Here is a 16,082-nt window from a genome sequence, read left to right on the forward strand (position 1 = left end):
GAAGAAAGTTGTGTGAGAACACCACCCTGGTTTTTGGGCTTTTAAGGCTAAATATCAATGCTAGTTAGATCTAACCCTAATGCACTTGTTTGTCTGGAATTTGAAACTACTTCTGGTTTATATGTTGTTTTTCAAAGTACTGAACTGTCTAAAAAAGTGTATTTGTCTTTGAGGGAATCCTGTACCATGATCCCTTTTATATTAGGAGTTAAAAAGAACACATTCCGGAATAGTGTCTGGCTTTATTTTAAAACAAGTGTTTATCCCTATTTATATAAAAAATAAGAACGTGTGCCTTCACTTGAGATGCAACCCACGTGTCAACAGCATTTCACTCCTAGCCTCTTTCAAATCTGTGATGAGCTCTATTAGCTAAGATTTAAAATAATTTATACTGTTCTTCTAAAATACTGTAAAGCTGAGGCTTGGGACTTGTTTTTTACCATTTGGTTTTCTTTGGGTTTTTTTAAGTGCCATATCTATGTCCCCCCAAAATCAGTGTAATAACATCGGTATGAGGTTCAAGGTCTGGATGAAAGTTCTGTCTGCATGTGCTGTTCCTTGGGCTCCAATGCAACAGTTACCTTTAGGATTGCTCCAGTGATAGTATTTTCCCTCGCCATTTCTGCTGGTGTTTCTGGGTTTAGTAGGAATAAATTACTAGAGCTGTAAGCAGAATTAACAATTCTGTACTACAATATTTCAGTAAAATTGCGGGTTATTAAATAAAGCAAGGCAATTTCTGATCTTTCTTAATGTACATTTCCAGTAATTCAGGATCTGATGTCAACAAAAAAAATGTTGTAGATAATGCAAAGAAGTGATGTAATCAGATTACCTTTCAGGAAATGCATAGTGTTTATTTCAAAGTACTTTAGTGTACATAGCTAGTAGAAGGATTCACAGTTTACAAGGTGGTAGTTTGAGTCAGATGGACACAATGTCTTTTTCTAGTACAGTCTTTATTTCTTGGCCGTGATGGACTGGAGGAATTTCTCCCTTCTCACTGTGCAATTCTCCTTCAGTTCTCTGCCCTGTCTCCTTCTCCTTGAGAGATGTAGCCCACCTTCTCTGAACTCACCATTTTTCAGTTCATCTGAGTCCTTCTGGGCTTGGATTTGTTATAGATGTGATCTCTCAGTAAGAACACACAGGACAAGCAAGCTGATGGATTACTATGTTACTATGGGGAAACCCAAGGGTTGGTTTTGTTGTGCTCTGGAGGTGAGTCTTGTGGTTTTCTTTGCATTAGCTTTTTACACTGTTAGTTTGCCAGATCACATCTATTTCACCACTGCCAAAGGTCTGTCGTTGATTTTTTGGGCATTTCCAGTTGTGCGGGTCACATTCTAGACCTCAGCTGAACTGATTCTTATGTGCTGGAGCCTCATATTATCAGACTGTTAGTGACTGTCATACTGAAGCTACGTTAGACCAAGGAGATAAGGAAAGGATGCAGGATTCACCCAGCTCATGCATACTTACTCTGGTATCTAAAATGTGGGTAATCCACATTATGAATCTAATTACAAGCAATGTGGACAATAGAAACATCTGTGCATTATTTATGCATATCTCTAGAGCTTTAAAGGGTGAGTCCTTAAACAAAGTTGGAAATCTTAGGCTATGAATATGCCCTTTGTCTTGAACTGTGAACTCATTCATTGCAAGTGGTCCTATTTTCCTGATAGAGATGCATGTAAAAGAGAGTATGTTTGTAGCAACAGCAATATGTATGAGTTGACTTTCCCCTTTTTGGGTCTCTTTGAGAATTCCGACATTAATGCTGCTGCTGTCCCTGAATTGCTCATGTTTATGCAAACTCCATGCAGTGCTGTGGGTTTATAATACCACTTAGAGGCATTTAATGGAGGCTTCTGGTTTGCAGGGGAAAAAAAAAAAAACAATAGCATTTGCCAAAAATAACCCCAACCAACACAGAGGGGAAGGAATTTTGTGTTCCTTAGCCTGGATGATAACACAAACCTCTAGAGACATTCTGATAGCTCTAACCAGGGGTTGAATGGAAAGCAGTCAAGAGCAATGAAAAGGAAACCTCTTGCTTTTTGCTGCTGTGGATGAGTTTCTGACCAGACACAGCAATGCACACAGAGAATCACTGAACAGACTTCTGGAGGCCATGAGCTGACCCATTAAATTAAATTGCCCCTGCATTGCACCTAGATGGTCCCACAAAGTTGTGTCAGGTGTCAATGTGCATTTGCAGTGGGTACCCATGCGTTTTCACATGGTGAACAATGATTTGTGAATAAAGGGAAAGCTACAGGCAGGTAAGATGCAGCAATGTTCCTGTATTGTCCAAATGAATTGATGTGGATTGATATAAGCTATACCAGCCTTGACTTCAAAATAATGGTTTATTGTATATGTCCTCAGGTTCTTCCTGAGGACACCGGTCCAGCTGAGTCTGCTTGTAAGATCAGAACCTCACCGTCATTTTGCACAGGCCATTGCATGGTGAAAGTTTATACTTCCAGAGTAGTTTAGAATTGTATGAGTCACAATCACAACATTACCATTAAGATGGTCACTAAACCAAAAAGTACAAACTCACTGAAAAAGGTTTTTCCTTAATGTTTGTCCTCTAAATACTACTGGCTGTTAGTGAAAACCATGAATTTTCTCAATTCTTTTTTCTAAACATTTATTTGTTTGATTGTTTTATTTCTTCTGAGAAGGGAAATTTCCTGGGTTTACCAAAAAGTGGACCTTGCTCAGTTCACTTCTCAAGCCACACCTTTTACAGCACTATACCGCAGGATGCTTTGCCAGCCCCTTGCACAAAATTTGTTGTTTGTCCTAAATGAAGATAGGACAAATGTATTTGGAGAACTAGATCTCCCCTCTTCCCCTCCACATCCTATTATCTTTCTACGATAGCATTTGGGTGTATTTTTCTCCTTCAAAGTGTTGTCCTTGGGGTCAGCAAGAATTGGTTTACTGAATTCACTGATAGCAGAATGTCTGGGATACCGAGATGTGTCAGTATAATCGAAGTGAAAGAAGTATCAGCGTGATTCTCCTGACGTTTCAGTCCAAAGGAGCACAGTCAATCACTACTGGACTTACAAAGACTGTAGAATCAGTGACTGTGTTGGAAGGGACCTTAAAGCTTACCCAGCTGGTACTGGCAGGGAGAAGATGGTGGCTTAATGAGATCCTCCCAGGCATGTCTCCCAAGGAACAAGGGGCAGGGCAAGAGGAAACGGCCTCAAGCTGCGCCAGGGGAGGTTTAGACTGGATACTATGCGCAGTTCCTTCCCCAGGCTGCCCAGGGCAGTGGTGCAGTCACTGTCCCGGAGCAGTGTGCTGCCCCGCTCCCCGCAGCACGAAGAGGAACCTGAGCGCCGCCACGCAGGACCCGGGCCTTGCTCAGCGCCGTGACGCGATCTGACGTGCTCGGTGACCGGCAGGGGGCGGTGCCGGGCCCGCCCGGGCACGCGAGTGGGGAGAGCGGGAGCAGCGCGTGGCGCCTGAGGCAGCGCGAGGCGAGCTCAGACTGTGGTGATAGAGGCAATGGCAGCTCTCGGAGCAGAGCGGGGAGAACAGGGGCCGCGCTGATGGACAGAACCGAGCTGGCGGCACAGACAGGGCCGTCAATGCCATGTATCCGTCCAGCCGTATGCAGTGAGTGCCAGAGCCTAAGATGTCAGTAGGCAGGTGATTTGCTCTGCGTGGTGGCCGAGCTGTGGGGTGAGGTGTGGTGGCGAAGGAGCATAAGGGAATCTGAGGAGGAGATTGAGTGGTGGAGCCACCCTTTACCATCCCTGAGAGAAGCAACCCAGCCACTCAAAACAAATGAAATTCCGGATCCCCTGTCTTCTTGCCACCAGGCAGATGGAGGGGCCTAGACATGGCGAGGTTGGCAACTACTCAGAGCATGCAACATATTACCCCCCAGCTTATGTCATCTTCACAAGTAGCCCTCTACAACAGCTTTGAGGGCCTGATACTTGAGGATCAGGAAACCGAGGAGGATGATGAAGTAGATAAGGGATCATCCAGGTTAGAAGAGCCGTCATGGAAGAGCCAGAGAATGCCTCATGTCATGACCAACTCTACTGGGAACAAAAGCGAGCGGTTGTGATTGATGGCTGTGTCCTGAGAAGAACAGAGGGCACCATGTGTCAAACCGGCTCGGCTCACAGGGTGCCTCCCTGGCAGCAGGGTAAGGGACATCACCAGAAAACTCACTCATCTGGTACAGCCCAGTGATTGCTATCCTTTGTTAGTCTTCCACATGGGCAGTGAAGCAGTTTCATCAACAAGAAGCCTGAAAGGACTCAGGAAGGACTTCAGGTCTTGGGGTGACTGGTTCAGTGTTTGGGAGCCCGAGCAGTGTTCTCATCCCTCCTGTCAGTCACAAAGACAATGGAAGTATCAGAAAAATCTTGCAAATTATAATTTCTCGCCCCAGGACTGGTGTCAGCGCCAGAATCTTGGGGTTTTGGCTATGGCTGGGTTTGCATGGTAAAAGGCCTGTGCGCAGCAGATGGGGTATGCGTGTCCCAAAGAGGGAAAAGGATCCTAGCCCATGAGCTAGCAGGGCTCGTAAAGAGGTCTTTAAAATAGGTTCAGAGAGAGAAAGGGTTAAAACCAGACTCTAGTAGGGAAGACCAGTTTTCTCTTTTGATCTGCTTATATCTACACCAGTTCAAAACAGGAAGCTGTAAACAACTGTGATCACTTTGTGACAAATGAGTGCCAAAGTAATGAGGGCAGTTACATACAACCCTCAAAAGCATGGCTCACAAAAAAAAAGCTCTGTATCTCTGGGATTTGCAGCCTTGTGGATGGATTGACATTAAATACAGTGTGGTGTATTCCAGAAAAGACTGGCAGAAACTCTGCTGTCAACAGTGAGAGAAGACTGCTGGTAAGAGGTCATTGCCCTGTGAGAACAGCTGCTGTTCCTCAGATAAAGCAAGGGGTGATTGAAGAGAATTCCTGTACCTGGACGCTGGCTAGTAAGTTCAGAATGCAGATAACGCATGATGAGGAGCTGGTGGATTTTACTGCAATCTCATGATGTTTAGTTTTTGTCTTAAATTCCCTGGGTTTCTGTAGTGATAAACGAATGGGTTTTTTGGAAGCTATTAGCTTTGACTACTGCATGGGAGAACTTCAGAATGTCAGTTATAAAGGTTCCGTTATTAAAATATGACTGAAAAGAATCTATGTGGTTTATGAGGTTGTTCGTACACAACTTGAATAGTTTGAAGTGATGAATAATGCTGCAAGAAAGTGATTTGGCTTTATCCTGGTTTGGCGTATTTAAAAATAGAATTATTTGTTATAAATTTCTATTCCTGTTTAAGAATATTTAAGTGCCCTTTAATATGATTTTGATTCTTATGGGTACAGTTCCGGTCACTGATGTTTTGGGTTTTTTCTCCTTTTCAGTTACACCAGCAGAGTTGTTTCCAATGGACTGAAGGCACAAATTAATAATCCAGAACTAAAAGTCAGAGGACTGGACCCACTCATCAGTAATTTGATTGACAAACTTCAGCACTTCAATCAAGTAAGTAATTTTTAGAGAGAAAAGCATTTTATCACTGGGTTTGATAGCAGAGCTGAAGCTAAACTTGCTAGGGGATACTGCTGCTCATGTTATATATCCCAAGGTCACAGGCCTGGTACTAAAGGCAACTGAAGATTGTTGTGCCAACTGGTTTATGAACTCAAATGAGACAAAATTATTTCTCTGGAAATTACTCTAGTTCCTGGTTGTTGTTCCATAGCTGTTGATCCATAGGTGTTGATTAACTGTCCTACAGGCCAGGGTCCCAGTAACATGGAGGAACTCTCAAGCCCTACAGTTCACATAAAGCTTGTGACTGGAGGCTTGTTGTGTGAGAGCCTTGAGGATTTCTGTGATATTCTTGTGTTGGAGGAGTATCTCCTTGTTTGTGCAGCTTCCTGTTTTGAAGTGGTGTAGATATAAGCAGATCAAAAGAGAAAATGGGTCTATAAAGGTATGATAACTGAACTGTAGGGAATGCTGAAGTCAGGACAGAAGGTGCTCCAGGATGAAATAAATCTGAGCCTTTGAAAACATTTACTTGACAGGCCTTCTTCTCAAGCCCATCAGCCCCAAAGGTGAGAGAACCTACCTAAGAGTCTGTCAGCGGCATGATTAACCTGTGTCTGCCTCTGTCATCTATTTGGATTCCCTCAGATGCACTTCCAGTCCTGGTGCATCTGTTTTTTTCAAAGCTGAATGCATGATTCTCTGATATGACTGCTTCAGCACACCTCTTTGTGAGCTCTAAGTAGTGCCTGTCCAAGTGAGCTGGAGCAAACAGAATCAACAGGGATTGATTCTTATTTAAGGTAGGCATGTTTGCTTGTCAGCTTGGAAGAATGCTTACAACGCTGTTTGGAATCACATGTGTTTGCACATTAGTCTGCTCACAATCTTTCACCGTTAAAGAGTGGTGGAGCATAGGGATGGAAATAGTAGAAAACTGCTGTAAGATTCAAGTCCACCTTTGTGTGCAGGAATTAAAATCATCTGCACAGGTAAAACAGGAGGAGGACTTGCTTAGTCAGGATGTGGGAGGTTACTAACGCTGTGGCTGTGGCTGGAATTGATGGTTTCATCTCTTTCCCCCTGCAAAAGTACAACCCTCATCTACCTCCCATCAACCACCAGTAGTAAATCCATAAGCTAACCAGTAATTAGAGTTTTGATTAAATCTTTCTTAGCTTGAAAGTGCTTCTACTGTTGTGTAGGCTGCAGCTTAGGATTCTTTGTATCACACTGTTTGATTTAACTTGCCATGGGGAATTGTAACAACTAGTCTGATACGGTACTTAATATTACAGTGAAATAGACATTATGTGGTCAGATTGATAAAAAGGATAATTCATTATTTATCTGCCTTTGCATGTTATAAAGTAGAGTGTTAATTTACTTTATAAATATTAGATACATCCATCTGTGTAATAGTCTTCTGTAAACACTGACGATAGGAAATAAAAATGGATTAAATTAAAAGTAGCTGTGTATTGGAAATTCTGTTTCTTTGTCTGCTGTAGAAAAACTAAAGTCTGAAGTCTCAGAGTGAGCTGCATACCAATATTCTTCAGTCATATACATTTAAAAAACAGCTTTAAACGCCACTTTTTAGCCAGAAGAATGAAATCCAATTCCTAGCTCTTTCTGTAAGTTGGAACTGTTGCTTTCTGTTACTTCTAATTATGTTTTAGGTAAACGTAACTCCCATCAGATTGAGGTGCTTAGCAATAATGGATTCCAAGGGTGAAGGATTAAACAGAATACTGATTATTGCCCTAAGATGGTTTGTTCTTAAGTACTTGGGATAATACAGATTCCTTTGATCATAATTTTAGTAAGATTTCTTGAGAGATCAAAGCATCAAAGAAGTTTCTAAATATCTAAGGCTTTCATATACAGCATCAAACGTGTAGCTGCTTCCTGCTTCTTGAGTTTTCATTTTACTTGTGATACTAATATACAAATAAAAAATGACACTGAAAAGCTGATTAAACCAGGAGTTTAAACTGTCATCAATAGCGTGTGTAGACTGTTTAGAGGAAGAGTTATACAAAATCCCATTACTCATTTTATGGGCAAATCAATTTTTTTTCATTAAATTCCTCTTTTTTTTTTTTTTCCCTCCCTTGGAGGCAATACATAAGGTGGAATTTAAGCAGTGATAAAATAAGGTGTTATCTTTTTATCTTGCAGTGTTTGACATTTGCAGTGCCATTGTAAGCAGTAGTTGCATACTGCATATACAGAAGCAATCCTAGAGAGGTAGGAAGACTGGAGAGCAGAGAACAAAGCAATGCACAGAATGTGAATCATAGGTGATTTGATGTGTCTAGGCTCCAGAATATTGCTAAACTACCCAGAAGAAAGCATATTCTTGCATAAAAGGAAGATGTGTGACTGGGGTAGCAATGCAGCACTTGGCTGTGAGCAAGAGTGGCTTGTCACTGGCCATGCAGGAGTAGGAAACCATTCATTTAAATCAAAACTGACAATCTTTGGTGTACAGCAGCCATGTCTTTGTTAGCTCCTCGTTATAACTTATCCACAAATGTAAAGAGATTAGACACTAAATTGTTTCTAAACCCCATGAACAGAACTCATGTCAATGGATTATTGTTCTAGTTGGTGCATCTCAACTCCAGCATGTTGCAAGTAATCTTCATGCAAGGCATCTTGCATTTCTGCCTGTCCCTTAGGCTGAGATGCCAGCTTGTTGGAGGTTATAACAGTTCCTCATTTTTTTCATCTGGGACTTAAATCCTTACCACATAGTTGTTGGGTTCTTTTAAAAGATTATGCAAACAGCAGGTAATTTCATAACCACTTCACAAAGCCAAAAGTAAAGTGAAATTTAGAGAATATTACTCAACAATTACTGTTATTTGCATTCCTAGCAGATAAGGAGTTTGAAGGGTTTATTGAAGCTGCTGATTCACATATAAATAGAATTACTGAGTTACAGTTTACTTTTAGGAATGCAAAACCAGCTCAAGCAAAGTCCAAAGTTGATTTTGAAAAACTATCAGTTAGGAATAACATAATTTCCTCCCTGTTTTTTGTCAATAGAGCAGATGTGATCTGCAGCTGATAAACATAAACCCCTCCATTGCACCTTTTTTGAGTACTACTTCTTGCCACATAATGACTCTTAAATATGTTGTAATGTTTTTCTTCAGCATGATGTTTTCACAGTTCAAACACAAGCAATTCTGAGGCCAAAGTTAAAAATCCTGAAGGATCAATTTCATTGAAAAGCAAAGAAAATGTCAGGGAAGAGTGAAAAAGCTTTGGCTCTAGCTTTACTAGCAGGGTCGCATGAGCAATCTCAAAGGATTATAGTATAGGAAGTATTATACAGGTTTAACGTATTTGTCTTTTGTCAGCCTAACTCTAATCTTGGCAGATACTTAGAATCAGTGTGTTTTGCTGTTGTCAGTCAGAGATGAATGCTTAGGGCATGACTGTGCTTCAAGGTATAGTGCAGTATCCCAGCACTTAAAATGAGAGTAATGTCAAAACAGATCTTGCTTAATCTGGACCCACATATTTTTTTTATTCCTCCCCCCACTCCCCCAGAGTCTCATGGAAGAGCCAGCTGAACTAAGAAATAACTTTAATTCCTTTTAGATCTGTGTACAAAGGATGCCCTCATAGCAGAGTTCAAGGCAGGACACTGAGATGTTTCTTATCAATAAAATGAGCTAGCCATAATATAATCTCAAATGTGAATTTAATTGGGTTAGACAATAGAAACTAATACATTGAATAATTTAGCTACTGCTTAGTTTAAAAGTGTATATATATTTTTAGGCTTCTATACAATTATAGGGGTTTTATATGAGGTTTAAGTGGAGACAAGGTTTGATTTTCATCCAAAGTTGTAGATTAGTCAGACTGAGTCTCAAAATACTCAGTTCTTATTTTATCCAGTGAAAACATGGAAAGGTTGAAAGTCATCTTAGAAAGACTGTTGCTGTATTACTTCTAGTACTTGGGTTTTAAACAGCCCCAACAGGTCTAGAAGTATTATTGCTTGCCCCCGCCATACCTCCCAGAACCTGCAGACTTGTGTCTCCTACTGAACAGAGCTTTCCCAGAACTGCCATGTGTCTGGATTTCCAAAGCAGGTCCTCTTTTATTCCATCCAAAGTGCTTGGAAACCTTGGACATTTCTTCAGGGTTTCAGGTGCTCCATATCTTTTAGAAGTGGCCAGGTTGGATAGCGTTTGGAGCAACCTGCTCTGGTGGAAGGTGTCCCTGCCTATGGCAGGGGGTTTGAAACTAGATGAGCTTTAAGGTCCCTTCCAACCCAAACCAGTCTGTTAACTGTTCTGTTTGTGGTATAACACTTATTACTTGTTCTTGACCAGAAATGCCCCTCTGTGAGTACTGGCAGAGGGTAGCAGTCTGGCTGCTATGGTAGCCTGTTGGTTTTGATGTTAATGAATTTTTTTTTAAAGATAGAAAGTCAGCAGTTATCATTGAATTAATTAAGGCTGTCACACTGAAATTATAAGTGAAATACTTACTTTATTCTATTAGCCCATCATCTTTCTCTAATCTTTCTAATAATTGTAAGTCATATACATTGTTTTAAGTTATTATTATTAGACGTGTGATTATGGTATTTACTTTTAATGTCGTTCCTGAGGTACAATAACTTGCTTATTTTTGGAGATGGTAATTTTAGCGTACTAGGAAAGAGAAGCAGAGATTTATGGACTGATCGTTTTCTTCAGGGTAAGGGAAAGGTCTTCAAACAATTCATTGATCATTGGCCAAAAGCAAGAAAACAGGGTCATTTTCCTCTCTTCCTGTTGCACTACTAAAGGGAGGAGACAGGTAGAAAAAGCAGCGTGAAACAATAAAACTAAAGATGACCTAAAGCCCACATGTATTCTCTAAAGCTCAAACAGATCCGTACTGCTGGTGACAAGTGGATTAATGCTACTGCAGTATACTGGCACTTCCCCCTTAAAGCAAACAGGTTGTTTCCAGCAATAGTTTGGGTTGCATTTGTAACACAAGTTGATGAATCAGACCCGGACCAGAGAAATCCCAGATCAGGTGTTCCTCTTGAGAGATTTCTCTTACTCGATTCCTGATATGGCTGCCTGATGCCACTCTCAAATGCTTCCTGCACAACCCAGAACATAGGGGCCAAGTCATTGATAACACTTGCAGCCCACGTATTTAGGTTGCTTAGCCAGTTCCTCCGTGGCAGCTTAATGTGAGATGGTCCATAACTTGTCTGCCCAGGCAAGCAGCCTTTTAATAGGTCTCCTTCTGTATCTGTTGTGTGTAGAGAGCCTAAAACCTTGGGGTCAGTTTGGTTCCATTTGTATTCATGTGATCAGCCACAGACTTCTTGGAGAACAAAACAAAGAAGAGCTAATGATGGGTTGGAGGTGGGGTTAGGCAAACTTCCCTAGTCACTGTTACTGTCTAGTCTAGCGAAAATAGGGCCACAAGCAAGCATCAGAGGAAAACTTGATTACCTTCCTCTTCTATCAGTATTTGTTCCCTCGCTCTTTGGAATTTGAAAAGCAAGCCAGAATACTGGAGAGAGGCCGTGTCAGGAGTAGCCTTTGGGCTACTGGGAAATGTTCACAAGTAATTACTGTAATAGGAAAGACTAAAGGAAACAGTGTTTTGTTTCAGGCAGAACTTCTATTGTGAATTAGCATTAGTTGTCAATTTGAAGAAATTCAGTCTTACAGTAGACCTGTTCTGCTTCTCACCCTGTCTTACACTTCTTTGGTGTATGATCTTTGCTGCTATCACTCTTTCATCAAACACATGATGCAGTTTTTGAATGGCCACAGATGACCTTGACCTTGCTTTCAGTGTGTTCCCCAAAACATGGGGCATCGTGGTGTTGTGGGTGCTGGGCATGGTCGCTGGCTGGGCTGTCCTAGCACAGTACAAAAGGCATCTTCCTGCTCTCTGCCCCTAATTGGGCATGGGAGACTTCTTCCATCCTGACACCTCTCCCTTCTTCCACCTTTCAAGTATAGCTATTCCCGCTTCTCCAGGGAAATGCATTAATTTTGTGTGGCTGATGTCCTCCTTTCTCCATCAGAAAAGCTTGGCACTGTACATTCATCTCTGTCATCAGAATTTCTACAATAAACTTCGCATCAGACACATAAGGCTGAGTTTTACCTGCTTGCTAGCACTGACTGCAGGAGAACTGCCTAGTAGGACGAATTACTTTAATCGTAACTGTTTCTGAAATTTCATCTTCTTGCTTTTATGTCAAGACTTGAAGATTTACAAAGAACTTAAGTTCAGCTAATTTGAAAAAGTTTAGTGGGAATTTTACAAACCCTATTGCACTCCAGTTTTCACTGTCCAGTTCATGATGATCATGAGCTAGTCTTTAGCTCTCATACTTCTTTACTGGCCTTTCTTACCCATATTGAGATTTATTTTTTTTTTCTGAAAATCAGCCTGGTGTAAGTTGATTTTGAAATAATTAAGTTAGGTGTATGATTCAGAGGCACTGTGGAAGCTCTTCAGCTGTGGCTATCAGCTGATTTCATTGTACTCCAGACAGTCTGCAGTTTGTGCCTAACTCAATTCAGCCCTCTGCATGTATGAGGCCAGCATGCAGGCTTAAGAGGAAAACATAGCAGGAAGTGGAAAGGAATTTCTTTGGTCATAGAAGACTGTGGCATAGTTTCACATAAACATTGTTCTATCTGGATTGCTAGGGTTGGTAAAAATCAGACAAAGTTTTATCAATAACAGGTTAAATGCACAAAACCAAACTTCACACCAAAGCCTAAGAAGATGGACTGTCAGAGAACCTCACAGGGACTTAATCTTTAAGGAAGGTTCAAATTCACCTTCAAATAGCCATGTCCTGCGACCCTCTTGTTCTGTCACTTCATTTACACATGCTGTCCTAAACAGGAGCACAGATTGCTCAGGATGTGCAGCGCCGGAAAACAAGTAGCCCCACTGTACCTTTCCAGGTTTATACCTTGAGAAGTGATATTTTACAATACCCAATGGCTTCCCACACCTAGGAGGTGAAATGCTGTTAGAAATAATGAGGAAATACTGTGCCTCTGTGTCTTAAATGCCAACTCAGACACAGTTGAGTTGCATAACCTTCTTCAGCCTTCTTTACCAGTCTAGGTCAAAGTGAAGATTGTATGCCCTGGCTTACATGGTGCTTAAATGACAAATGCAGAGAGCCCCAAAGTGAGCTTATATTAACAGCTGTCATAAGTAAGGTATTAAAAGTGTTTTTTTTTTTCAAAATGCATTAGCAGTAAGACTATTTTTAGAGGCATACATTTTAATTCTGATTCTTCCATCATCTTCTACCAGCATTTACCAGAGTATAAAAGTTACTAGAGAATAATAAATAATTTGAGGATGGAAGGGACAATCTGGGCATAATTAAGCTCAACTTTCTGTAGAAAGCAGGGCTTTAGATTAGGTTATCCAGGACCCTATAACACCAAGTTGCATAGTTCCAGTGAAAGAGATTGCATTTCTTCTCTGGTGCTGCTCTGATTTGTGTTTGTTTGTTTGCTTGTATCTATGAAAATAAGTGCACTAATCTTAAATGACTTGCTTCTTTCTGTTTGTAATGATGTTAAGGTCCAGCCTGAATTCACAGACAATAGCACTTGGACACAGAATAGACACTTCATACCTTTATACACTGAAATATGTTCCAGTGTATAAAGCAGGAGCAGTTATATAATAACTTGATAAGGGGATATCTGGAAGTTCCTGCTTCCTATAGGAAAACATCCAGAGGAAGTGACAAGCAAAGTAAACAGTGTGTCTCTGTATCTTGCAGAAAGCAGGTTCCTGTTGCGAGCCCAGGCTGCCTGGATTGCCACCGGTGAGGCTGACATAAATTAGTGGAGAATACTGGTTAAGCAGCAGCCTGCTCATTTAGGGAGCACAGAATTTGCATACACTTACTGGCTGGAAGAATATTTACTACTGTGCAGATGATGCAGAGAAAAGCGTCGGGTATTGCAGTTGGGAACCATTTGCTCATTACTGTTCTTTTGAATAGCAATGAGGTGTGTGTAAAAGTCCGTGTGCCACAGCTTCTGTGCAAATGTAGCTTGCTCCTGAGCACAGATGACAACTTTTTCTACCTTTAATTGTGATTTTTATGGCTGAAAATGCCATTAATGTAGTCCTGAAAGCACCCAGGCCCCTCAGTTTCTGTAACCCTAAACGCCTCGGGCTTCAGCTAGCTGAGGTGTCTTGCATTGCAAATGTGATTTATTTACTATGCACTGTTTAGTGGCACCTACAATCTATCCTGCTTCCTGGGACTGTATGCATTTTAAATGAGATAATACATTTATTTCACTTGCCTTTTTCGTGCATCTGAAATGAGCCTGTGCCTCAGTGCAGTTATGTGGGAGTGGATCTATTTGGGGCTCAGTATTCCGAGTCCCCGATGTCATGGATGAACTTGTCATTATGCAGAACAGTCACCCAGGCGACCAGCGATTCAGAAATAAGTAGCCTTGGTATTGCCTTAACACTAATAGCGAAGTGAAAAATGAGAGGCAGTGAATAAGACAGTGCCACTTCAAATGCAGAAATCATGTACTTTCATCACTGTTTTCTCAAGCGATTTTGAGCTATGCAAAGGCACCAATGTTCACTCTGGAGGAAAATCATTCCACAGAGAGTGTTACCACATGAATCTCACGCAAGTGCTTCACCCCACCCAAAAGATTTGAGAGTTGCTAGTACTTAGCAAACATGAGCTGCTCACAGACAACTGCAGAAGGTACCTCATAGACTCACAGAATGGTTTGGGTTGGAAGGGACCTTAAAGTTCATCTAGTTTCAACCCCCTGCCTTGTTGCAAGACCGAAAATGGGTTCTCTGCCTCTTAAAGCAACCGAGAGCTCACAGAAAGTTTTTAATATAGAAACATTGGTGAGTACTGACAAAGGGTAACTAATATTCATCTAGTAAAGCCCGCAAGTCCCAGCATGTATAACCATGCTCAAACCCAGAATCAACATTTTATGTGTGTCCTAACTTTAAAGAGAAATATTTCTCCTGGCTATTCACACTGTGTGTAATTATAATTACACGCATGTTTGGGTGAAGGCCATGCTCAGAAATGAGAGAGTTACTGGGCCTGGTGTAAGCCTTCTGAGCTTAAACCCTTTCCATAACTGTAGGAGAGTAAATCTCCTTGACAGTCTAAGTCAAAGTCTTGCATTCAAGGCTTTTACTCCAGACCACCCTTCTCCATTGATGGGAAAGGGAATCGAGGGAGAGTCTTCTGGGAAGGCTAGCATTAACCTATGCCAGTCCACTGTCATTTATCCCCCCAGTTTTCTCCTTACCAGAAGCCTTCATTCAGCATGGCATTTAAACACACAGGTCACTCAGTCGTTGCACAAAGGTGCAAGTAAAGGGCTATGTGCTTTTTTGATGCCTCAGTGGGGGTGTTTATGTGGTTCAGGCTTGTAGCACTGTGCACACCACATCACATAGCCCCCCAGAGCAACAGGGGTAACAGGATTGAATTGTTTTGAAGCAGACTCAATGTATCCTCAGTCTTACACAGTTCAGTCACATCTAGAGATGAATTTATGTAGACCCCTATGTGCTTTTAATGTGTGTAACTGTGAACCAAACTGATGTATGCATTCTGTTGTTTCCAGCAATTGAAAAGTAGCTTTCTAGCTCTAATTTATTAATACTACTGATATGGAAAAGACTTTTTCTATGTGACAAGGACTTTTCCACAGTTACAAAGGTATGTCTAATAACTCATTCGAATGGATTCAAGTGATAATCAAATTTGAACATAGCTTTTAACAGCCAGAAGCAAATACCTGGGACATAACCCACTGCCGTGAAGCATGTAGTGTTTTGAATGCTGCCATATGTCTGGATCTGCATCAGCCTTGCAAAAAGAATCAAAAAGTGCTCAACATCATTTCAGGGCTCTACATCTTGTTTGCTCCTTTCAGTACCTATAAGAGAAGCCTTTCGCAGGAGTTTTTCAACATGACATGTTCATGGGAGTGAACTGGCAGACAAACAATGTAATTATTGGATAATATAATGAAATATGATTTGTGCTTCACTGCAGTAAAATGATGCTGAATCATATTTGATGAGGCATTTGAAATAAGAGAATCTAATAATATTAAATGGATTTCAGAAAGGTAAATGGAAAGCTTGAGATTTTTCTTAGGGCTGAATAATTGGGGCTGGCTGAAGTCATAAAGAGAAGGGAGAGGGCCAGGGGCCATGGTGAGCTGCAGGCATTTAGAGCCCCTTGGGAAGCTGACCATATATGCCAATCACTTGAATAAAAGTTTAATATTAAAGAGCTTTGTTGCATGAAGTTCTGGTCTCAAGGGTAATTTTGAGCCATGTAGCACGGTACAGAAGTTTTAACTGAGGTGTGTAAAATGAATCACTTTGAGTATAAAGTTCAATTTTGGACTTCATTTAGAGTGTTTATGAACCATATGAAACAATATTATACTTTCTTATTATAAAGATTATTTCAGTT

The 16,082-nt window shown here is 41.1% G+C and overlaps 1 protein-coding gene across 4 annotated transcripts in view; it reads left to right on the top strand.

The window, feature by feature from the left end:
* The window catches only part of LOC130608566 (glypican-5-like), a 386,458-nt gene that overhangs the window by 235,033 nt on the left and 135,343 nt on the right, over nt 1-16,082 (top strand). For all 4 annotated transcript variants that reach the window (XM_057426555.1, XM_057426556.1, XM_057426553.1 and 1 more), the window contains one exon: nt 5,425-5,545. In XM_057426555.1, coding sequence (XP_057282538.1) covers nt 5,425-5,545 — 121 coding nt within the window. The remainder of the gene's footprint in view (nt 1-5,424; nt 5,546-16,082) is intronic.

Source organism: Pezoporus wallicus, unplaced genomic scaffold (genome assembly GCF_028554395.1).
Source record: "Pezoporus wallicus isolate ANWC-B61680 ecotype Strahan unplaced genomic scaffold, APGP_CSIRO_Pwel_v1 contig_7680, whole genome shotgun sequence".
In the NCBI taxonomy this organism is placed as follows: Eukaryota; Metazoa; Chordata; class Aves; order Psittaciformes; family Psittacidae; genus Pezoporus; species Pezoporus wallicus.